This window comes from Uloborus diversus, chromosome 5 (genome assembly GCF_026930045.1).
Source record: "Uloborus diversus isolate 005 chromosome 5, Udiv.v.3.1, whole genome shotgun sequence".
Lineage (NCBI taxonomy): Eukaryota > Metazoa > Arthropoda > Arachnida > Araneae > Uloboridae > Uloborus > Uloborus diversus.
Window position 1 is genome coordinate 139,361,790 of NC_072735.1, and position 25,455 is coordinate 139,387,244.

General features: G+C 33.4%; 1 protein-coding gene across 1 annotated transcript in view; it reads left to right on the forward strand.

Annotated features, from left to right (window-relative positions):
* The window catches only part of LOC129222864 (potassium channel subfamily T member 1-like), a 368,024-nt gene that overhangs the window by 122,903 nt on the left and 219,666 nt on the right, over positions 1-25,455 (forward strand). The window contains exon 4 of the mRNA XM_054857422.1: positions 11,250-11,349. Within this exon, the coding sequence (XP_054713397.1) occupies positions 11,250-11,349 (100 nt within the window). The remainder of the gene's footprint in view (positions 1-11,249; positions 11,350-25,455) is intronic.

Below are 25,455 nucleotides of genomic sequence, written 5' to 3' on the forward strand. Positions count from 1 at the left end.
GGGAAAAAATATGTTTAAATTTTGAATCGAAATATTCCTTTTTCCGAGCAAATTTTGCTAGAGTCTTAAGATTTTTCGAGGAAATCATATGCTGCAGTAAAGAAGTAACTACTCGTATTAAAAAGAATCTATTAGTTTTTAATAATTTCATTTTAGTTCTTTGATATATACAGAACATTTTAGTACTAGAAAATTGATTATATCACATTGCGGGAAATTTTGACAACCTTTTAACTATTAGTATTTCCCATCGTATTTCCAGGAATAATTCAGCCTTCATTGTCCCTAGAACATCATTGCGTAACGTTTGTAAACATTTAAAAGAAATCTCAATTTCATCTAGAATATTTTGTATCTCTTCCGCATAACGCGGATAAGATAAATGAACCTATATCCGCGGTTCTAACGTTAAAAACAGTGCCGAAAAATGTAACACTGAAGTGGAGGTAAGGTCTGAATGACCGCTTCTAAAGAATGCAATGGAATTTAAACCAGATGCACTTGCCTAAAGATATTGGTAAGCAAGGGGGGTGTTTAAGCTCGCAAAAGAAAAAGCTATTGGGAAAAACCATTCAATCGGACCGAAAATGAAAAAGGGGTGATCGGATGAACTTTTGAGCGGTTTTTGAGATCGCACCTCCCTTGTTAATTGTTAAAATGTCAAATAATCCACCAATACCATTATTTAACGCCTATCTCGTTAAGCGACCAAGCTACCAAAACCTAGCCGATTAGCGAGCTAAGCAAACCCCAATCAATTAGCGATCCGATTCTTTTTTTTTTTTTTTTTGCCTTTTTCTCGCAAAAAATACCGTTGTTGACGCAAAAGTGGCTAATAATCTGTTAGTCATTAGTGCAAATTTTCAATCTACCGAAAATATGTAGATATCTTGAAAAGCAAAATTACTTTATGCATAATAGAAGAGAATTTTCCTGTAAATATACGGGCAAACCAAATTGCCTTTTTCCATGAGCGATGCCATGCGGGTACCGCTAGTAAGAAAATTAACCATACTACATTCATATAGTAGCAAGAAAATAATAATAATAATAATATAAGAGTAAGAATAAGAGAAAATGACTGATAAGAGTCAGCAAACGGGAAATGGCACGCATAATATCTTACGCTATGATGAGTACTGTGAAGCATCATCTTAGCAATGGAGCATACGACGTACAATAAAACTTTCATAATAACTTTTAAACCTTTTTTTTTTTTCAATTATTCACCTGCCTATAGTTTAAAAATTACAGTATTAAGCCTAAAAAATAAAAATGGTGCTGCAAATAACTATGCCAAAAAAAAAAAGGAATAATAAGCTCAGCCTTTAAAAATAAAGTTTTTAATAACCAAGATTCCATGGTTATAATGTGTTTGGGTCATTTTCTCTAAACTGCTAAATTCTTGTCCTTGCTCCCAAAATAACAAACTAACTAGTATAGAAATAAAACTGACGCTAGAATGCTTTAACAACATGTTTTTATGTTTGTAAAATAAGAGTTAAAACAAACACTCTATTATTATTATACATTTAAATAATTTTTTGACATGATAAATGTCATTCCCCTGTGTGTCCCTACCTCCACCTTAAAGCAAAATCAGCTCTAAAGATTCAAGAAGCCATGCGTATTTGTACAAAAAATGTTGTTTAACCTCTTTAGAAGTGTTATGCAATGTTGTAAAATAGAAAAAAAATATTTCAAGGTTTGCATTATTTAAAAAAAAAAATAGTAAAAAATGTCCTTTGATTTTTTGTCATTCCCCTGTCGAGGAATGGAATGAATGTTTCTCACACCTGGTAATAGTTGTATTAACTCATAATTTAATCTTTGAATTCTGGTCTCATCATAGAAATAATCTTAATTAATTCTTTTTGAATAAATATACGGTGTCGAGTATATTCGGGTGATATCAAGTTAAATCTTGATAAGTATTTTTAATGACTGTCATTACCCTGTCTTTGATAATTCATTTAATTTTGTAATAACCGCTCAATGAATGATTGACTCTTGTTTGTATAGAGTTCCCCCCCTCCTTACTTTAAGTGACATTGATATTTGTTGTTTGCAGTTATGACAATATATAAGTTAACTTTAATTTTTGTCACTCCCCTGTCGTCCTTCCCCTGTAAAATGTAAGGGAAACCAATAACTACTTTTTGGACACCACGACATTGGATCTTTTTCAATTTCATAAAAGTAGTGTTTCCTTTTCCCACATAAATTATAATATCGTCAGCAAAACGAATTATTTCCTCTAAGTGTCATTCCCCTGGCACAGTGAGTGCCATTCCTTGCCCTGTCCAAATTGCGCTGTTTAGGGAAAATGACCCATTTTCACTTGAAATACATAAAAGCTAGAAAATTTTAAATCTTAGTAGCTGCCCCTGGCGTTTTTTTTTTTTTGTGTACATTATTGCGGTAAAATTCACCGAGGAAACTTGTCGGAAAGAATTTATTTCTTGAGGCATTCTTTAATTCAATTTTACTCTATACTTTTATCTATCATGGATAAGAGGAGTATTGTGAGAGCTGGATTTTTTTCCGAACAAACCGCGTTAGAAATTAGTCCTTTTTTTGAAAGTGTAAAAATGTTCTTCTTTCAAGAGCCCTTCAAAATGAAGTGGAATTTTTTGTTACTCTTTCGACCTCAATTAGTTAAATTCTCACCTCGGATTAAGTTTTAATTTTTTTTGAACACTTTTGGTGGCAAGTTCTTGTGTAAAAAATATTTCACACATCTTTTGCAATTTTTACAAAATCGTAGAATTCGTAAAAAGGACTTATCGTTAAAAAAATAAATTTCGAAACTTTGTTCTGAGAGTTAAGAAGTTTTAAATTGTTAAAATTTTATCGTATTTCTGTGTTGACAATCCTGTACAGCAGGGGTTCTGAAACTGGGTGCCACGGCACCCTGGGGTGCCGTAGGAAGAGGCGAGGTGTGCCGTGAAGTTTCCATAACATCAATATACATGTAATCTAGGTGCACCAAATAAAATCATGTTGACCAGAAAGATCATCCGTCACCCATTTTTTTGATGTAGCATAACAAAAATTTGCTAGATTGTGACTTCATTGTCATCAGAAAGCCTTACTACTTGATGATAAAGCGTTATCAAGAAACATTGATAACAAAATTACCTGATCTTGTTTTACAGAAAGTTTTCTTTGTTCATAATTCACTGTAGTTTAATGGTATACAAAAGTTGCTAATTGTTCTTAAAGCCCAATTTATCTAGTTGACGAATTAAAAAATATAAATATAGCTGTGTACCGTTATGCTTCCCCTCGATATGATGACCCAGAAAAGAAGATTTTAGCCCCCTAAGGCCATGGGTTGTCATATTAGCACTCCTGTGTCCTTATAATATGACACGTGTGTATCGGATGGAGGATATGATCCAGTACTGCACACGTATACATATTAGCACGAACTGTGCGCAAGAGTTTCACAAAAAAAAAAAAAAACAGAAAATTACAAATTATCAGTTGCCCCGAATTTGATGATTGAAATTTCCCTTTTCCGTGGAAGTAAACATGAACTTTTGGGTAATGTTTTTGAGGTTATCAAAGTGACTGCGTTTTTGTTCTGATATTAACGATTTCTCAATTCATTTTAATTTTATAGGTTTTTTTTTTTTTTTTTTTTTTGTCATCAACTCTGCATGCATACGTTTGACCTTAATATGGATCCTTTTTCCTATTAAGATCAATTCGCCTTTCTCTGATAGAAAACATAATTGATGCATAAATATTCACTTGGTTATATTTTCTTTCTCATTTTTATAAGTCATCTAGTAAACATACAAAAGCTTGAGCCAATTCAATCATAAATATGAGAAATTAGGTTATGAACCTTAGGAAGGCACTTATTTGGCGCACTTACTTTACATAATGATGATTTACTAGGGTGCCGTGAGAACATTCTAACTTTTCAAAGGATGCCACGAGTCACAAAAGTTTGAGAACGCCTCCTGTATTGGAAATTAAAATAATGAAATTCGTCTTTAATCTCAATTCCTACCAAGAAATATAGGGGGCATATAATTTGTGGAAAACTCCCCAACCGAACTTAAATATAAATTTCTATCATAATCGCCACTGATTCAATGTTGACAAGGGGTTTCGTCACATCCGTATGTACGTACGAATGTACGGGCAAGTCAAGCCAAAAAAAAAAAAAAAATGCCATTTCCGAATCGATTTTGACGACTTTTTGTTCAGCGCATTTATGTTTTATGCACTTCACGAGACTCGAGAATGGTTAGTCATAAAAGGTAAACAATTTGTATATAGAACCTGACTAATACCTACTGCAACTTCCTTTTTAGTTGCAATCAGCCATCCATCTGGTCGCCTATTCGTGCTTATGTAATTGTGTATTTATGTCACATGACTTAAAGACCGTTACCAGTAGAAATATGAAATTATGAACCAGCAATCTACATAATAGTCCTGGGTTTCCATAGCAATCGCTACAAAAGATTTAACCAGAGGTGCCAACTTTTGAAAATCTACATAAGTAAAAATAAGAAATAAGAACGTAAAACTGCAGATTCACGTGTTTTGAGGTTGCATGAACCCTTTTTCAATGCAAAATAAGTGAGCTTTTGGATGAAAAAAACTCGTAACTCAAGACTTTTGTTCGTAGTTTGTTCGATTTTATTCGTAGCAGTTGTAAACTCTGGATTTAACCGGTTGGAGGCCTGGAGACAAATAGTTTGTTTAGCAATACCAGAAGCTAAGCAGCCCTGGTTCCAGCTCCCTCAGACGTATTGATCTGGAAAATGAACTTGCAGGATTTTGTGACCTCCACAGATTTCAAGTGCACCGATCAACAGTTGCAATGTAACGGGTGGGTGATATAGAATTCCTTCCCCCGGATATAATGTCAGTATACATAAGAAATTATGTGATTGGAACTGATAAATTTGTACTTTCTAAGGTCAGGGGAATACAGGGTAAGTCGGGCTACGACGCCAACTTAAGAAGAAACGTTTTTAAAAAATGCCTTGTTAATGAAAAATAAAAAAATAACTCCTATCGTTTCTCAATGTGGATCCAGATGCTGTGTAAATTAGATCAACACCAACCAATACGAAATAAATTATTTTTTTGTCAGAAAACAAATTGCAACATTGGGGTGCATTATCCTGACAGCCAGGCAATTTCCCCTATTTCATGAGGTTGAATGACCCACTTTAAATAGCATCACAAAACATATTTTAATCAATTAAAGTGATATTAGTTGGCTACATTAATGCAAATCATGATATGAGTAACATAATAAAGAGCTAAATTCAAAAAATTAGATATAATATTAAACTATTTTATATAATTTTGCAGTAAGTTTTTGCTTTTTAATATTTCCAAAACTGCTGGATTTGTAAATGTGCGCCCTAAATATTTCATGCACCCAAAGCAGTCTCTACACTTTTTCCAGTAGTCAGATGACTTAGTAGGATAAATGAATGAATTACCAACGTTTTGATGCACAAAAACAACAAAATACTGCAGACACGTGTTTTGGTGTTTCAAGGAACACCTTTTTAAATGCAAAGATCGTTTCTTATTCCATTGGGAATTGGTCATCTACTGTTTTTTATGGGTTATTTTATCTTGTCAAAAAAATTTCTGAGACAGTTTTCCAACTAACTTTTCATTTATTTTTGTAAACTCATGTGAAAGACTTTTTTTTTCAAAGGTTGCAGTGCGTTTTTTGTGTATCTTAGAAAACTATTTTATTCGAAATTTTTTATTTAGGAAACAAAAAGTCTTTAAAAGTAGAAACACGCCATAACAAATGCAACTTTACAGTTTTTTTCTAACATACTGTAAATAAACTTTAATGATTGATGTACTTCCACTATAGAAAATACACCACTGGCCATTAAAATTGCTACACCAAGAAAAAATTGACAGAATGAAGCTAAATTTTGCACACGTGATAGCAAAATTGACATTAGAAAGTGATAACAAAATGAAAGCAAATTCATCATTTATTGTTGGAAAAATCTCAAATGAATGGAGGTTTAAGTACACTGTTAAGTCACCTCTAGCGTGAATGTACGATGTACGAAGCGATACAATCGGGCATTGAGGCATAGCAGTCTCCTACGATATCCTTCGTTATCTCGTACCACAGTTGCTGTAAACGTGCCACTCATTCGATCAAACTCATACGCAAGTGTTAGCACTCACGACGGGGCTCCCGGGAGCCATTTTTTAACATGACAATGCTCGGTCACACACAGCAAGAGTGTCGAGGGACTTCCTCTTCCACATTATCACTTTCTCTGGTCTGCGTGATGCACTGATTTGTCTCAAATTGAGCATATTTGGGATCACTTGAGACGGTAACTTGGACAGCGTGTAAGTTTGATCGAATTAGTGGCGCGTTTAAAACAACTGTGGTATGAGAGGACGTAGGACATCGTAAGAAACTGCTGTACCTCATTGCTCGACCGTATCGACTCTTACATTCCAGCTAGAGCTGGCGCAACAGGGTACTTAAACTTCCATTTATGTGAGATTTTTCCCGTAATAAATGATCATTTTGCTTTCATTTTGTAATCGTTTTCTATTGTCAATGTTGCCATCACGTGTGCAAAATTTTGTTTCATTCTGACAACTCCTTCTTGGTGTAGCAATTTTAATGACCAGTAGTGTATTTGATTTGAGGCATATCACCATGTCGGCTCATCAGTGGGACAAATAACCTGTAATCAAGAGGGCCTATATACTTTTTGTCAAGGTTAATTGTCCACACCCGTAGTGTAGCTTAAATGTAAAAAAGAATCAAATGGAAATAGTTTAAATAATCGAATGTCAATTACGAGTCTAAATGTGTGCTTTCACTCATACACATGGACAAAATGCAGCTGCAATCCAAATCTTTAGGTAGAAATATTGTATTATGAGAACAAATTGAACCTACTACAAAAGCAGGTCCAATAATCGTGTTCTGTGTAAAGGTATTTGTAGGCGTGCGTAGTGTGGGTCGAAAGGGAGGTTCTAGAACATTTGTAGTTCCGTAACCCTTTCCACTACTAATTGCGTTTTGAAATTAGCGATTCCATAAACAGTCCATCGCATAGGACAACGTTAACTTGATTGAAATAAACGTGTGTAGTTTTAGTGGCACTCAGTTTTGGATGGTTTGTAAAAAGAAGGTGTTGCAAAATACCTTCTTCTCCACTTCTATATAAAACTTCCTTCTTTATTAAAATATTTTTTTCTTTCTAAGTTATCTGTCTCCTGCTTATGGTTTCAGTTCAAAAATCCAATCATTTATTCATTTGGGCAAAAGTGAAACTCCCGTACTATATAAAATATAAAAATTGCAGCCCGCTGCAACTGTAATGTTGAAGGAAGAACACCAATTAGGCCGAATAAAGTAACCACTTCTATCAGCAGAACAGTTTCAAGATCAATCTTCCTCTTCCTCAGTGCACATCAAAGAGAGACTTACGAGCATGAAACTTTAAGAAGACAGATGCATTACAAATTAGACATTTTATTAACCAGGTTCGATCTTGTCTGTCCATATTTTTGTGCATGCATCGTGTATTTTTTAATATTTAAATGACATTACACGTAGACCTATTTTCTGATATTCATCTGAGCATTTAAAACTTATGAACTAATCAATTGGCAGGTGCGGTCTCTCTTAGGGTGTCTATATTTGGAGAAAACCTAACCTGATTGTTTGTATGGTGTTATTGGGATCAGTGTAGCGTTCTCAATGCTGCCAGCTTAGATTTACCCTAAATATAGTGTCGGAGAGTCTGGAGTGAAGCTGAAAAAATTCAAAGTGAAGCCCATTTAGCAGAATAAAAAGTAGTGCAGGATTGAAAAATACTTATTACAGATTCCATTTTACTCATATGCACATGGAAAGCATTCAAAAAGGATCTGATAGTAAATGCGAATGTTTTTTCCTCAACCAGCAAGTAATTTTGGTCTCAGAAAGTGTGTAACAAAGTGATAAAAATGCATTATACAAATATCGGTATTTTATTATATCTTAGATAAATTCATTACATCGCCGATGTACCGTAATCTACGCTTTAGGATTTTTTTACATACTCTAAAAACACAAGTAAAAAGTCATCAGAACTAGGTTTCAGATACTAAATAATTCTTTGATTGTTTAGCCATATCACAGAACATATAAAAACATATAACTATAAAAATACTTTACATACATATTACATACATATTACATACATATTACATACATATTACATACATATTACATACACTTTACATACATATTACATACATAAAAATACTTTACATACATATGTTTTTTACATACTCTAAAAACACAAGTAAAAAGTCATCAGAACTAGGTTTCTAATACTAAATAATTCTTTGATTGTTTAGCCATATTCAATCACAGAACATATATAAACATATAACTATAAAAATGACGAATTTATTAAGTGTCTGCTCTTCTTTGCAGGTCTGAGAATCCGTATTTTCAATCTGGTGATCAAACTTGTAGCGTGCCTGCTTTACGTCTTATAGCCAACGGCGGTACATATGCTGTACCGACAAAAAGTGCTCTCTTCCTACGGCTGTGGTACAACGTCTGTACCAGTCCTTCCCTTCCCCCTCCAGTTACTTCCCGCAGTTGATAATCCTTTCACACACGCCTACGCAGGGAGAAAATGAATGAAACGCACTACACCCCTTTTAGGGGTCTGTCAATCAGAGGCGTTTGGCATAGTTTTGTTCCCAGTGAAGGAATGTGTGGCGAAGTTTCGAAAAAGAGGGGAGAAAGAAAAGAAGAAGTAAAATACTTGAAGGAAAGAAAAATTTTCGATAGCCTTTTTCTGCTTAATAACCCAATAGTAAGGCTGCCTATAATTAATAACAGCATATTTTACTGAGTACAAAACACCTATTTAGTTTAAGCAGTGTAGATATTTAGGGAGCAGAGCGCAAGAAACATCATTCTCCAAAATATTTCTTTTGTTATGGTTTTATAAAAATAATTAAACACTTGAAAAGCATATCTTATTTTGCTAACTTTTCGAAAATGAATATCATGCTGAATAAGAAACAACTTATCAATTTGCGATTTGCCACGTTTCATTTATTTCTTTATTTACATTTTAACTGAAAATTATTTGTAATACCGTTTCAACAAAACATGGAAAACATTCTAAAATCAATAAATTTGAAAGAGAGGTCCAATTAAGAATCTGTGTCGTGAATCTTTTGGTTTGAAAATTGAAAGTTAGACTAAATGCTCATTTTTTTTTTTTTTTTTTTTTTATAAAAAGAGTCACTAGCACAGCCAGAATTATCTTCTGGAGGCGGTTTTCTGTTCAAAACGAGCCTTTTCATATGTAAAAGTTATTGCACTAGGGATGGCAAGCATGATGGAAGTTTTCAATGATCAAGGGCTCTGAGGGGTGTTTTTACCCCCCCCCCCTTCGCTACACCTCAAAATCTATCTAATTGTTCACTTATTGAGTGAAAAGCATAAAAACTTAATTTTGATATTTTAGAAAATATAAATGTATTTCCTTGATATTTTGTCTATAGCGAATATTATTTCAGTAGAAAGTCAAAAGGACTAAGGATATGCTGAATGAAACAAAATAAGTATGGTACACCGGGGCACGTTTACGAGGATTTTTTTTTTTTTTCGCTGAATTTTTTAATTTTATGGTTCAACTTAGGAATTCTTAAACGTTATGGCCTTATAAAGCAGTTAATAAAGTATAAATTTGTGCATTCAGTTTTCCCCCTGTTTGTATTTAAGGGGCTTAAAATGTTAATTTTTAAGTCAAAGTCGGTCGCTCCTCTTTCTTCCTTGCCCAAAAAAAAAGAGGTTAAGTGAAAAGATTTATAAGAGCACCTGATATATCTTACTCAGTTTTCAATGAGAGTCTAATGTCTGTTTATTTTTTTTCTGTTAATTAATTCTTACATTTGGAACTGTTTATGCCAGTAAAAAATGGAAGAAAGAGGTTGGTTTTCTGTTTACTCATGCGTATTTTTTTTTACTTATCTTCTCTTACTCACAAATAACAACGTACTGGGTAGTGAAAATGTATTATAAAGATAGTACATAAATAGGAAATGTTGAAAAGAGGAAAGACTTGGAATCTGAAACAAATTTGCCCAGATATTTTTCTTGTGCATTGTGAAGGGAGCGGAACTTAATCCTTCAACAATTACTAGAGGTATTTCAACCACAATTAGAAGAAAGAGTGAATGGGGATATCAGGGGATTTGTAGGCTGTCTCTCCATATTATCTCACTCGACAGTGATTGACTTTGAAACGCCAGCTTCATATACAAAAAAGGGTGCCTTGCATGCTCTAAAAGATAGATAAGCGCTAACGTTCTTTATGTAAATGAATACGGTGTTCAAGCATATTCCGCTTGCACCTGCTCAGAAAAGCAAAGCAAGGAATTGTTCGCTATTATTTTGGATTCTTTCTTGGACACACGTATTAGTGTCATCATTTTTCTGAATAGCCAAGCTGAAAAGCAAAGTTGCCTCCCTTGAATCTAAGGTATTCTACATTGTATTTACAATGTCTTTGGTCTCAGTTGAACGCTATTTACCTCCGCATTTTAGCGCATAGATAAGGACATCTGGCATTTATTGAATCCAGTGCTCTACCTCACAAATATAGTTTGATATTTATTATTTTGTTGTCGTTAGCCTTAGGTTAGATGAGAAGCGTTATTTCAGTGATTTCAATTTTAAAACTGAACCAAATATACTTACAGAAAATCTAAACCTAGAGAACCCCATAAGGAACAAGGAGGGAAAAAAATTATTTTCAAACCATTGAATAAGTGATGACTAGCCAAGTATAGTGTCCCACTATAGTAACCCTGTATTGCGGAGAGCTCAGCGGTCGAAGTGGACATCGCCCCCTTTATGCTGTCCTATTCGGGGGGGAAGGAACTAAGAAAGCTTTGAGCCGTAGGGAGAGGGAAAAGATAATTGTATAGTTGCCGTAGCCTAAAGGTTACATACATATTACATACATATTACATACATATTACATACACTTTACATACATATTACATACATAAAAATACTTTACATACATATGTTTTTTACATACTCTAAAAACACAAGTAAAAAGTCATCAGAACTAGGTTTCTAATACTAAATAATTCTTTGATTGTTTAGCCATATTCAATCACAGAACATATATAAACATATAACTATAAAAATGACGAATTTATTAAGTGTCTGCTCTTCTTTGCAGGTCTGAGAATCCGTATTTTCAATCTGGTGATCAAACTTGTAGCGTGCCTGCTTTACGTCTTACGAGTTATGCTGGACAGAGGACCATCTTACGCAGTGTGGTAAGTCTTTGTTTCATATTCCGCTGTTCTCCACTTTTTCTCATCAAAAGTTGTAAATCTGTTTTCTCGTCAGAAGTATTACTAAATCTTTAATTAAACCGAGAGCGATTTAATGAAACGCATTTCTTGTCAAATGTATTAAAAGCCACTTATTAATAAAGAAAAGAATCATATCAATAACGAGCAACAAATTAATTTCCATTACTCGCGATAAGTTTTCAACTTGCAACTGACAAAAAATAGTAATAATTTTCATCCATTCTTTGTCTAACAATTGAATGTGTCAGAATGACACATGCGAAGTACATTTCGATAAATCTTGCGAATTACGAGCTTTGGAACATTGAAAAGAGGTATTTACTTAATCTGTTTTCCAGAGTGTAATTAAAATAGTTTCAAAACAGTGCTACGTTTAAAATGTTAATCTGTGTGGCAGTATAAAATGAAAAATCTGTCGCTGTTCATAAAAATAAAAAAAATCAATAAAATTGCTTTGGCGTGTTTCAGAGTAAAATGTGTAAGAAAATTATGCAGTAAAAATTAAGAGGCAATACAGCTAGCCTAATTTTCTAGTATTGCAATACAGGGTGCAGTAAAAACACTCGGACTAGTAAGTTTTCCTTCAACTTCATTGAAAACAAATAAACTTATAAAATACAACCAATATTATTATGAGTAGACTTTTTAGTAATTAATTGATTTGTCTTCAAACTGGCAGCTGTTGCAGTTATACAGAAGTGCAACCGCTCATTAAAATTAAAAGGTATTGACCTCAAGTTTTTACCTTTAGTTTAGCCAATTCCTGCCATAGAAATTGGTTTAGCGAGTCCAAACTTTTGTTTGATTTATGGCTGACCCTATACATTGAAGTATGACCCTATACATTGTGCACTGTAATCCATGGTATTGAGATCTAGCGAGTATGGGGCCAACTCTACAGATATCACATCAGGAAATTTCTCCTTGCATCACTCTTGTCTTTTTGGTAAAGTGAGATGGGGAGGAGATTCTAATTGAAATGTTTCAGTCTACATTGGCAACGTGCTTATTGAACTCCCTTATCTGAAAAAAAAAAAAAAAAAACAGTTTTTTTTTGCCGCTCTCTCTCTCTTGCTAATTCCACCAATTAACTTCGGATTTTGGTGATGTTCAACATTTGTTAAGGTGCATGATGTGTCTACAGACCTAATCTTATCTTTCTGAGTGTTATGAATTAGTTGAACGGCAAAGAACTGCTCATCACTGAAAGGAATCTTTCCCGGCGGTGACTTGCAGCCCATCTCAAAAGTTTTTGGCATCTTTGGAGCAGCACGAGTTTCTTTTCTTCAGAGAAAGGCTGAGATTTTTGGAACTTGTAAAGCTTCTGTCTGAGCTCTGTTTTTGCCCTTAGCCACACTGATTGGTCACATAATTCCCGTTTCACCAACGACCACTCTCATGGAATCCCGGGGATTTCATTGAATTCGATTTTTGTTCTCCTTACGATTAACAGAAGTGTTCATTGTACGTTCCTGGACGTCGACTATCATTTCCTGGCTCCTTGAAACGGCATTTTGCTTCAAACACTTTGCCGAGATGCATTAAGCAAACAAGCTGTCGTTCTTCTTGCTTAAACAACTTTAAAGTAAGCAGATCTTTTGCTTGACATTGTAAAAAGTCGAAAAAGAAAAAAAAAAACATAAACTAGGACATAGATTCGAAATTGATTTCTAATTAAAGTGGGCGACAAAAAGAAACACACTCATTAAAAATAAATTAGTTTACCTAAAATGGATGATGCAAACTTTGTCCGAGTTATTTTGTCGTACCCTGTAATGCATTGTAATGTTGGAATTATTTTGTGGATAATATAATTTAATAATTTTTGAAAATATAATAATGATCCAATATCTATTTTGCTGAGTTGCCCCCCCCCACACCTTCTTTTTTTATACATATTTTTTATGTCATAAGTTTTTCGCTAACAGAAGTTGTATTAGATGTTTACGTAATATTTGATGTTTACCTCTATATTTTAACAATTGATCGAATGTCTGCATCTTTTTATGGATGTTTTCTTTAAGTTAAGATTGTAAAAGGAAAAGAAGAAAAGGAAAGAAATTATTTCTAGCTTGTCTGTTGGATGAAGCTTTAGACTTTTGCTTAAACTCTAATCTGATACTTATATTGGAAAAGCTAGAAATACTTTGACACAATTTATGTCGACATAAATACAACTGTATCATTCCTCCCAATTCTCCCCTAATATCTTTCTGAAATTATAGTTTAAATACAAATAAATTATTCGTATAGTTTTAACTACGTGAAATTATTTAATTTCAATTTAAAATATAAGGGTTATTGCAGATTCTTTTGTAACAGCTAGAGAAATAATTAACTATTTTAAGTTCATAACGAAAATAATGTGTCTTAAAAGAGAAAACTACTATGTGTTAATGTTAAAACTATTTCTATTGAAAATACGCTGCTACAGCAGAAATTATTCTAGTACTCTAAGTGTCTAACTCTATCCAAATCTAGCCAAAAAGAATAGAATGATTGTGACTTTATAGCCGACCATTTATTTTTAAATAACTACATCAAATACCAGCTTGAAGCTACGATTATTAAAGTTAAATTTGAATCAGTTGCTCAGATGTGACTTCAAGTTCTATGTAAACACAATGTGTTTCGAACCTAAGAATATATTTATTCATAATTCCATTGAGTTACACATAAATTGAATTGTTTCAATGAAATCATTTCCCAAGGCTATAGAAATAAATATAATTACAATACTTTAACTAGGTAATTGAACTACTCTGTTAATTATTAATAACGGTAAAGACGGAATTTTTAAAAGTTGAATAAATGTGAACAGTCTTGATTGTGTAATAATAATTAAATTTCTGAAAAATCAAAACTGTTTTAGTAAATATTCGCATAATCACGATTCAGGACCCGAGAAATCTTTGTTTCGTTTAGACGTATTAACGATATCTGTTATTTGAAAGTTATTGATAAACATGGATTTTTGTGATGAGATAATATTCTTCAATATATTCCTGAGGAAAATTGACTTCTAAGTAGAGCGCAAGAATTACTGTTGCTTAGGAGAACGAATAATTGTTCTTAAAGGATGATGTAAATAAAGGGTAAGAGTTTCAAATTGGGGTGCACTGACTCTTTGCGACTTCTTTACTGCCTACATTTACCTTGTCGACAGACTTCTTCCTTATTCTAATGACTACGAAAAGCTGTAGTGTTTAGCCGTTGGTGTCTTACGCCCAATTGCACAGGTTAAAACCTGGCTCCAGCCGTTAGATTCCCAGAATTCAGTAAATTGGCAAAATCTGTGTCGTATGGTTATGCGGCATGCAAAATCTCTCTCAAGTATTTTTTTGGCTTGAAACAATCTTGGCAAAACTAAATTTCTAGTGCAGTTTTTCATCGTAAGATCCCAGGTGCCTCCATCTGGTGTGGAAATTGGGAATAAGAATTCTCATGATATTGAAAACCACCAAATAGTGGTGGCAAACAAAACAATGGTTATCGGTCTCTGAGGAAAGAATCTTGTCTGGGAATGGTTGATAGCCCCTACGCAGTCCTATTAGAAACAAACACATTCTAATGAAAGTTATTTAGTTCCTTAATTACATGATACATCAACTGGGCGGACGGTTTACATCAGGGGCCGTGAGAAGCAAAGGGATGTAAACCACGTTTAAAGATAACTTCCTAGGAAGGCTTCCGTTGATTTTTGTTTTCTAAATCATGCTGAACAGCAGCAACTACCAAGTCTACTAGTATTTTCTCTTGCCCTAAAACATAGGAGTGGTTCACATACCATTTGTACTAGTTATCTCTAAATTTTTAATTTTGTCATTCACATCCCTTTGCTTCTCACTGCCTCATTTAATGTTTAATTCAGTTTACGGATTATTTCAAGCTTAATAGATGCTTTTATCTTGTTTAATAACTTTTTTTATTTAAAAGTAACTTAAAAGTGAAAGATAACGTGTGATATCACCCAATAAGAAATTTTCATGACATTTTGATAAAATATGGCGGCGAATACTATCGTTGACAAACTGTTGTGCAATGTCTCCAACATGAAAAATCTTTAGTTTTCTATGCGTTACCAATGTGTCCATCCTATCCAAGGGATGATATTACTTTTCTAGAATAAGACGATATTTTAATTCAGTTTATAAATAGAATGAAAACAAGACTTTCTTATTGATAAAAAGCAACAACAAAAATTAGTTACTCAAGACAATGAACGGAGAAAGGGCTGCACTTTTAAGAAACAAGAATGAACGAAAATGGTTTCTAAAATTTCCTTTTTGTTAAATCTATGGAGATTGTTAGAACCGCTTTTCTGAAAACAAGCTATCATCATTAAAAAAATCCAGCACACAGCAGGCAATGACAAAACTACAACAGTAACATTTCCAATTAAAATTAAAGCGATACAACGTAACTAATAAACACTGAAACTTTACTAAAATAAAGTGGCGAAATACCTTTTCGAAAAATTAGAACTAAAACTAAATCATAAAATAACAAGCGAAGAAAAAAAAATTATTTTATTCAAAATTGTTTCCAAAAAGGAAGTAATTGCTTATTTCCGTATAGCTGCAAAACAATAAAAATGTTTCCTTGAAGAGTTAAACCTATGAAATATTTTCAGAAGATTTAATCAAGTATCAATTTCAAAATTATTTATTCAGGTGGAAGTTAATTTAAATGTGCACTAGAAATTCTTTAAAAACAAAAAAAAAATGAAACAAATTACACTGATAGACTTGGTCTTCACAGTAAAAGCGCTGACCAATGTGAAGTTCTCAAGAAACTGATTTTCATTCAATATAAATCTATAGAAGTTAGTCAAAGATGCTGGAGGATTAAAATTTGGTTGTGTGAAAGGATGCTGCAATTGAAAACTAATTCTTAAAACAATAAATAAATGAATATCCTGGGAAGAATCCTCGTATGTATAATAGCGAATGATCGAGTAATGCTGGTGTCATTAACAATGAAACTCGCGCTACGGCATGATAATTTGAGAATATATCTTTTGGTAATATTTGACATGCAGGGCAATGCTTTATTTTGACATGACTGAACTGGATCCGGTACCTTGACTGTTTTACTGGTAATACTGTCATTTTAGGATAGTGATGAAACGTAAAAATGGTCAAAAATGAACCCTATCTACTGTATTTTAGGGTTAATTCACTGGAGTTAGGGTTAAAATTTCAACTATGAAAACATTACCAAACAGACAATTGCTTCGTTCAAATATAGAAGCAATTTTCAGCTGTCATACCTTGACGGGCGATTTTCTAGTATAACAGGAAACGTAAAAAGGTGAAGGACCGGGTCAAACAGCTTTACCGTGATAAATATACTTAGATACCAAATAATAGCTATATGTTATCAACTATTATACATAAGGGTTTTTTTTTCTCTTATTGTGTTGATATAGCAAGCCCAATACTTCTGTTGCGTGCATCATTCAAGTAGACGTTAGAGGATAAGTCAATTCCGCTAGTCTGTAAAAGTTTTTTTCCCCCTAAAAAAGCACATCGCAAGTTTACGTTCTATTTACTGATCTAAGAATGACTTGGAAAGTTTTCTATAATTCGGTGGATTGAAAATTGCTTTGATTCAGTATCGAATTGAATGTTACGAGAGCAAGCTGTTAAGAAAAGGAAATGTATAGCATAATTGCAGTACAAAATGTGTACTACTTAGAAAGCGCCAAGTGGTCTTCTTCAAAAGTTTAACCCTTAACAGGGGAGGTGCGGTCTCACAGACCTCTATAAAGTTCATCGGAACACCCCAATTTCATTTTCAGTCCGATTGAATGGTTTTTCCAAATAACTTTTTGTTTTGTGATCTTGAACACCCCCCCCCCCCTTGCTTATCAGTATCTTTAGGCGAGTGCATCTGGTTTAAATTTTATTGTATTCTTAGAAGCGGTCTGTGAGCCCCACTGTGTCAAGCCTCTCCTTCAGTGTTACTATTTTCGGCAGTAGTATACATTAGGCTCTTAATGTTAGAGCCTCGGATATTGATAATTTTATCTTACTCGTGTTCTGCGGAAGAGATTCAAAATGTTCTATATGAAGTTGAGAGTTGCTTGAAATGTTCACAAACGTTACGCAATGATGTTCTAGGGACAATGAAGGCTGATTTAGTCCTCGAAATACGACGCAAAATACTAATAGTTCAAGGGCAGTCAAAAATTTCCCGTAACTTGATATAATCAATTGTCTGGTACTAAAATGTTCTGTACATATTAAGCAACTATTTTTTTTTTTTTAATAGAGCGGTCTCTGAGACTTTACTTCCCCAGTTACGTCCTACTTTTTCACCTCACCTGTTACGGGTTAATTAAAAAAAATCAATTGTGGCTGCAATAAGCACCAAAAATCTTTAACCAAAGTGGTTACACCCTTTTTTTAAAGATACTGGGAAGAAAAAAGAGCAGACGACGCGACGGTTAGATACATTTGGATCCACAAAATTCAAATCAAAAGTCCTAGATGTTAAGCGTGATTTCTTACAGTACAGTAAATTTAAATAAAAGTACTTGATTAATTCGGTAACACATACCTAGGATCTGTTATCAACTTTTGTATTGGAGCATTAACACAGAGTATTTTCTCCTATTGTGGCGATAGTAAAATAAGCAGGTAAAAGACTGATTAACACGATTTTTGAAATTAAATAATAATATTATAAGAAAAAAATCACATATCATATCAGTACATTGTGGTCACATAATTTGACGGAATAGCAAACAAAATATTACCATTATACTTTATATTACGTGCGTAAGTAATAACGCTATATTCAAGTGTTAAAAAAAAGCAATAATAAACCGGGATTTTTTTTCCTTCCCAGTGATCTGTTAAAGAGAAAAAAAAACACAAGCCCAAAGAACCTCTTACAAAATCTAAGATTTTTTTAAAAATTTATACTTTATGTCGCCTGTTCTCTGGCTGGGAGGTGCGCTTCTCAGGGAGGAGTAGAATAGTTTCAAGGGGGTGCGAATGCCTAAAAAAAGAAAGAGAAAAAGCAAAACTAATTAAACCTTACTGAATTTTCGGGTAACGAGTAAATTTTTTCGACATTAGCATTTTTATAGACATATTAATAGCGGTTTGCATCGACTTATTTCTATAAGCCTGTTGAAATTCACTTGTAGTTCGTATTGTTGGAGTCACAGCTGAATCTCTAATCCCCCCCCCATTGCTGTTTTGAAAGTGACTGGTATTTACACTCCAACCTCACTTAAAAACTAAAATTTGTTTTTTTTTTAGTTCCTTGATTTGACAATTTCTTGTGTTGTAATAATAATAAGTTTAATATAAAGTTAAGGGCAGTAATATTGAATTTTGTATACGAAATTACAATCTATATTTTCACTTGATAACCAGCGTCAGCTGTCGTAACGTGTCGCTTTAGTTTCAAATTGTGTTTGTGGGAGGAGGAGGCGTGATCTTACACCAGTGTTTAAAAGGTCGCGAGGAGCCTGGAAGGTTTAGTACCCGTGCTTTATGGCATTCAGGTGTAGAAAAATATCGTCTGTCTTACTTTTCATTGTTGAGTAATACTTTGAGATTTTGTAATTCATCCACAATGAAAATACCGTTTCTTCGTAAAGTATTAGCTATTCATTAATGTAATTTAACTAAAATCCTAATATATACAAAAGCGAATGATTGAGTAATGCTCCTGACGTCATCAACAACGAAACTTGCCCCACGGTACGATAATTTGATAACACTTTTTGGTAATGTTTGACACGCAGGGAAATGCTTTATTTTGGCGAGGCTGAACTGAATCTGGTAACCTAACTGTTTTACTGGTAAGACTTATTTTAGAAGAATGAAGAAACGAAAAAGGGTCAACAATGAACGCTATCTACTGAAGTTTAGGGTTAATCCACTAGAGTTTGGGTTAAAATTTCAACTATCAAAGTATCACCAAACAGGCAATTGCTTCGTTCAAATGTAGAAGCAGTTTTCACGCGTCATACATTGACGGCGATTTTCTAGTAGTTAAAATAATTTGAAAGTGACTAGACAATCCATATTACCAAATTCCAAAAGACGATTATGATATGAATACTACCTAGAAAGATATCACACTGTAACGGTGTAAACAAAACATTTTTACACTTAAAAGCACCATTAAAATTGGTGTGGTGATATTAGGACCAACCTGAAGTGACATCTACGAACGAAGCAATAAAACCAAAATTTATTTCCTGCATAGAAAATAATAATAAAAAAAAGACTGCCGTTAAAAAAATCGATACTCGTTGATCTACTTTTTATTCGTAAACTGCTTCCTATTTGGAGCATCGCACTTTCCAAAAACAAAGAGAAATGAAGTCCGAAAACAAAACACATATATCTTTTCTCTTTTCTCATTGGCTGGAAAAAGAATGTATTCAAAAGACGACGAGGAAAAAATCGTTCGAATTTAATTTGCAGTGCTTTGTCTCTTTCATTAGTACCTACATCCGCTTGTTTACGCACTCGAAAAAAAAAAGATTGAAACATGCTTTTGTTCGATAACAGATGTTTTGTTTTTGTACTTCATTGATTATCAGGGATGTTTTTTCTTGCTCAATTTCATTTTTAATAGTTTGGTTTATTGAAAAAATATCCTGATAAGAGAAGAATATTCCAAGAGGTATGATAGAAGAAAGATCAATTTGTGTCTTCATTTTATAGAATTTTTAACCTTAAATGGGTAGACGAATTCGCAACTCCAATAAACTCTAGGGGGCGCTGCAGCCACTGTCTAATGGCGGATGAAAAAGGTAAAACAAACACACGCCGTAACTTATAACTTGCTTTGACGTTTAGTGAATGACAGTAATTTTTCATTGTGTTTGTGGGAAGCTTTCTTTTTTATTCTTCGGAAATTACATTACATCATAAACTGTCTGAAGCCTGTAATTTACCCCCAAAGAAAACACGTGGAATGGAATGTTTTACCTTTTTCTTTAATGTTGTTAATCACCGCAAGGTAGCGTATTCGAGCTCTGGAGTTGCGAATAGGGAGGAGATACATTTTAGTATCCGCAGTTGTATACTTAAATTAATGTTGTCTTTTTCAAAATACATGATGAAAAATGGGAGACTAGAACTGTTATTGCAAAGTACCTACTCGATCCTAATATGCTTCTAGCGACTGTAACAAAAGCCAAAAATTGTAGAAATTGGGCTATCTCCGTTTTGTTGGCCAGAAACTGGTCATTTTTGTCTTATCATAGATTGTTGACTTCAAGCGAGTATCGTACTTGATTGACAAAAACCAATTTCTTCAGAAACCACACGGTCTGTGGTTGCCAAGCTTGTTAATTTATTTGCTGTCAGTGATAACAATTAAAATTAAAGAGAACAAAAACTAATGTAGAAGGAGATTATTATTGTAGAAGGAGATTATTATAACACAAAAAAGGTAGGAATTAGAAAATAAATTTGTCGTATTGAATTCCATCCTGAATCGTGGTACCATTCTTTCAGTAAAATTAAATAGAGAAATAGGTAAAAAATTCAGATAAGTCAAGCCTACTTAATTCATTATAATCAAAAAAAAAAAAAAAAAGCCTCGCCATATGAAAGTAGACCATAGAACTTAAAAGAATTATACACCGCCAGTCGATTAGCCTACTATGACCTACTACACACAAGGCAACTTAGTTGAATCAACTTTCTAAAAAGTTGTCAGTCAACTAGTTGAGTGGCAATTTCCGCTATCTTCATCCGAGACAATTTAGTTCAATCAACTTTCTTCTAATAAGCCGAATATATTAGAGGAGTTGTTCCACAATACTGCTAAAACTGAACCAAGTAGACACAATCATCTTGCTCGTGTGTAAAGCGAAAGCTTGGCAATGTCCTGATGAGTTGAATCAGCTAAAAAGTGATTCAGCTAGCTGGGTGAGATCGGTAGCGGTATGTGTGTCTAATGAGTTGACTATCGTGTGTAGATTGCCGGGCGATTTCTGTCAATGTCCTGATGAGTTGAATTAGCTAAAAAAAATATTCAATTATCTGGAAGAGAACGGTAGCGGCATGTGTGCCTATAATGAGTTGCCTTTCGTGTAAGGATGCCGGTTGACTCCTATCAATGTCCCGATGAGCTGAATCAGCTAAAAAGATTATTCAACTATCTGAACGGGAATGGTAGTAGCATGTGTGCATAATGAGTTGACTATCGTGTGTAGGATGCCGGGCGATTCCTGCACTTTTGTACTAGGTTACAATTTCTAATCACCGCCTCTTTAAAAGTCGATTCAACTATGTTGCATCGTGTGTAGGACGCCCTATGTGAGCCCTTATTGAAGGCATTTGAGAAGGACTACAAAAACCAACCTGTGTACTAAGTTCTACTAAAGTAGAGGGGAAGGTTTTATCTTAGCGCGTTTGTTCTTTTGCTGATTGGTGGAAGCCAAAAGTTTCTTGTCAGGTTATATCGCGGCCCTGGAGTACTGGCAAAATTGAGAGGGATTCGCAGTAGTTGCGTTCAGAACGTTGAAGTTTAGGAAATGGATACAATATTATGGGAGTGATCGACTTTCAACGTCATTTGTTCTTGCATGTTGACTTTGCATGATATTTTGTTAATTTTTATGCCGTGTTCCAATTAAATAAAGTAAGAAGATTTGCGCAATGCAAATACAACTAACTGTATTCCGTTCTATTAGCAAGAAAAATAAGAAACACAATTGTAAAAGTTATTGACATTTAAATTGTTAAACTCTAAAAATCAATGAAAATTAAAAGCCATTTACAATAAAAATCAATGTTTGAGATTTTGGGACAACACTTTAAAAATTGAGATCAAGAAACATTGATAACTGCTAGAAATGGAAATAAATTGTCTCGAGCAATAAAATGAACATCTTCCCCAGTTAATGATTATTTACAGTTTATAATTTGCTTTTCAAATAAAGTTTCTGTAGGGCAATTCCTTTTTGATAGGCGTATCAATTATTGCTTTAAAAATCTTACAAAGACTACATGTGAATCGATTATTTCAGAAAGGGCATAAGTCCAACTAATGTAACTTTCCGGGAATCAATAAAAAGTGATTATTTCTTTCAGAAATGAACTTCTTCGAAAATTCTTCGAAATTTTTTATTACTAATCTAGCCACAAGTAGAATCATTACCACACCTTAAATTATGTTTCATTTTGTCACTGAAATTAATTACAATTTTTTTTTAAATTTGGACTTATGCCCTTTCTGCAATAAACATCATGAAAGAGTAGTTTAGAGTGATGAAAATGTAAATCAAATGAAACGGACATGTTTCTAACTGAATCATGATAGTAAAAAATAATATAACAAAGTGACAATAATAATTAGTGAAGCCCGTATTCATAGCTTCATTATCTCAAGAAAGTATCGTGAATTTTCCTCTTTCTCTCGTCTTGTTTTAGTGAAATAATAAAATCTGGTATAAAAAAACTTAAAAAAAAATTACAAAACTAACAAACTGAGATAAAAAACCAAAGTTTTACGTGTGTATAAAGCTATATTCATATTTATATTCACCAAATATATTCTCCATGGAAATATTTTTTCTATCCTTCTCTTGTCTAGTTTTGTGTAAAAAGTTCGATGCATGTAATATTAGTATGACTATGTTAGTGACGTCATCATTTAATGTCATTATTTTAACCGGGGAGCTACCGATCGCTCATCGAACAATACCATAGAAAACATTTGTCGCCCTGTAGAATATTTTTCCAAAATCTCAATTTGGGAGATAAGTCCTCTTAAATATGAAGGGGACCTGTTTTAGCAGTTACAGATTTCATTGTTTTCAGTATTCATAATTTCACTTACAAGATTTTACATGGTAATAATATGTCATATTTGTTTAACATAAGTTTTACTCTCCCAAAACCCATGCGCAAAGGACAAACAAACGTCCTCTCAGAGGAAAGTCAACAGCAATCTTGTTAAATGTCTTCAGTGTTATTTCTAGAAAAAGACTCCTGCAGTGCTGTTTTTATTTTGACCAGCGTATATCTCACTGAAAGCATTACAGTTTTTTCGCAGTTCCTAGAGTGATGTTAATAAAACCAATGAGAAAATAGCGAATTTTTCATTCCGATTCAGCGATTTCGAACTCCCCCTAACCCCCCGAACTGAATAACCTATCATTACCGAAATTATGCTAGATCAAAGGAGTTTTTTGTTTTTATTTCATTACCTCAAAAAATCTAGTTCTTCTATGATTTTGCCATTGCGTCTCACTATTTCTTCCTTCGCGTTTGGTGCAGAAAGGGCGTAAATTCGGGACTTTTCTGCACTAAACGAAAAATGTGACACCTAAATAAAGTGCTTTGTTGTACAAGGATTGACTTCCTTGCTACACTAGCCGACGTATCTACATAAAAATATTGAAAAACCACAGCTAACTCAATTTTGAAAAGAATGTGACTTATTCCATTTCTGCAATAATCGATTCAAATACATTAGACCTTTCCTTTCGTTGCTTGAACGTTATAAAGAACACTAACTCTATTTCTGCATAGTGATGTTAAAATTTGAAAATTTCCAGAAACAATATTTATGCATTATTCCTTCGAAAGTCAATCTACTTACGATATTACTGAAATTGCAAAAAAAATTATGTAAAAAAGATTTCTTACATTTATTTCGTTATTTTTATGTATTAAATGCAATCATCCAGCACACTCCGTTCATAAATGACAAGTTGAAGAATATTATTTGTCTGCATTTGAACAAAATGGAACGATGCAAATGACGAAAAAATTTTTTTTTTTCTTAAAATGCTGAAAACTTGTTTTTAATTAATTAATCTCTTCCATTCTTTTTGATAAAAAGATTTCTGAAAATGTTTTTTAATCGAAACGATGCAATAATTATTTTGATTAGAAAGATCCATTTTTAAGTCGAAAAAAAGAATTAGTCATTGATTCCTTTTTTCGAATTGGTCTATAAACCATCCTACCTAGACATACTGTGAAAATTTTAACAAAATCGGTCCGGTAGTTTTCGAGTTTACCCAGTACATACAAATTTGGAGTGTGTTTTTATTTCTATAAAGACATAATCGTTATCAAAGCAAATAAAAAAGTAAAACAAATGATTGTAGATTTTCAGCACAATTTATTTCTTTGAAGACCATGACATGAATTTAATTCCAAGGTTACAGTGGCGCACACAGAAATTTTGCGAAGGGAGGGTCCAAGGTCGAAAGCCTCATTCTCATATCATACCCCAATACGCCGTCAAACAAACATAGTGAATTGGTTTTATCGATTCCCGAGAACGAAAAACAGTAAAAAAATAAACTATTGAATAAATAATTAGTATTATTTAATGAAATATATTTAGTTAAATAAATGAACCGAGAGCAAAATAATTTACGCTTTTTACTTTTCGCATAATCAAAAATGGGTTCAAGTTCATAGACTCTCATTTTAATCTGTAATTACAAAACTAAAAACATAATTATTACAGTGTGGATTCATTTATAATCACCATTCTGTTTCTTATTGGCAATTCGTTATATTAAAAGTGCACAATATTTAAAAAAAAAAAAAAAAACATGATTTTATTTTTTCTCTTATTTAAACTGAAATTATTACTACCTTTGTTTAAAATTATTCTACGTAAAAAAATACGTAGAATCATAATCAATCGGGGGAAAAAGCAGGAGCTATGGGAGGGGCCGGACCCCCTGGACCCCTCCCTTGTGTGAACCACTGCAAGGTAGTATTTTACTAAAGAAACTTGAAATACAATGTTACAGTTACAGTTTTTTTTTTTTTTTTTGTGAACTTGTTGCCATTTTTGAAGTATGTATGTTGCTTTTTTTTGGGGGGGGGGGGGGGGTTGCCATGAAATATTGAGTTGACGTGCATAGCTATAATTATCAATTGTTATTTACTTCATACCGGACAGTTTCTGCTGTTCGTGACTAGATAGCACGCCATTGAGAAATTATCGTTGGGTAACTTCTAAAGTTCGAAGAAAGTTAGCACCAACAAAAACAAAATCTTAGGTTTACTCTAGAAAAAAGAAATTTTGATTATTGGTTTTAAAACATGTCTG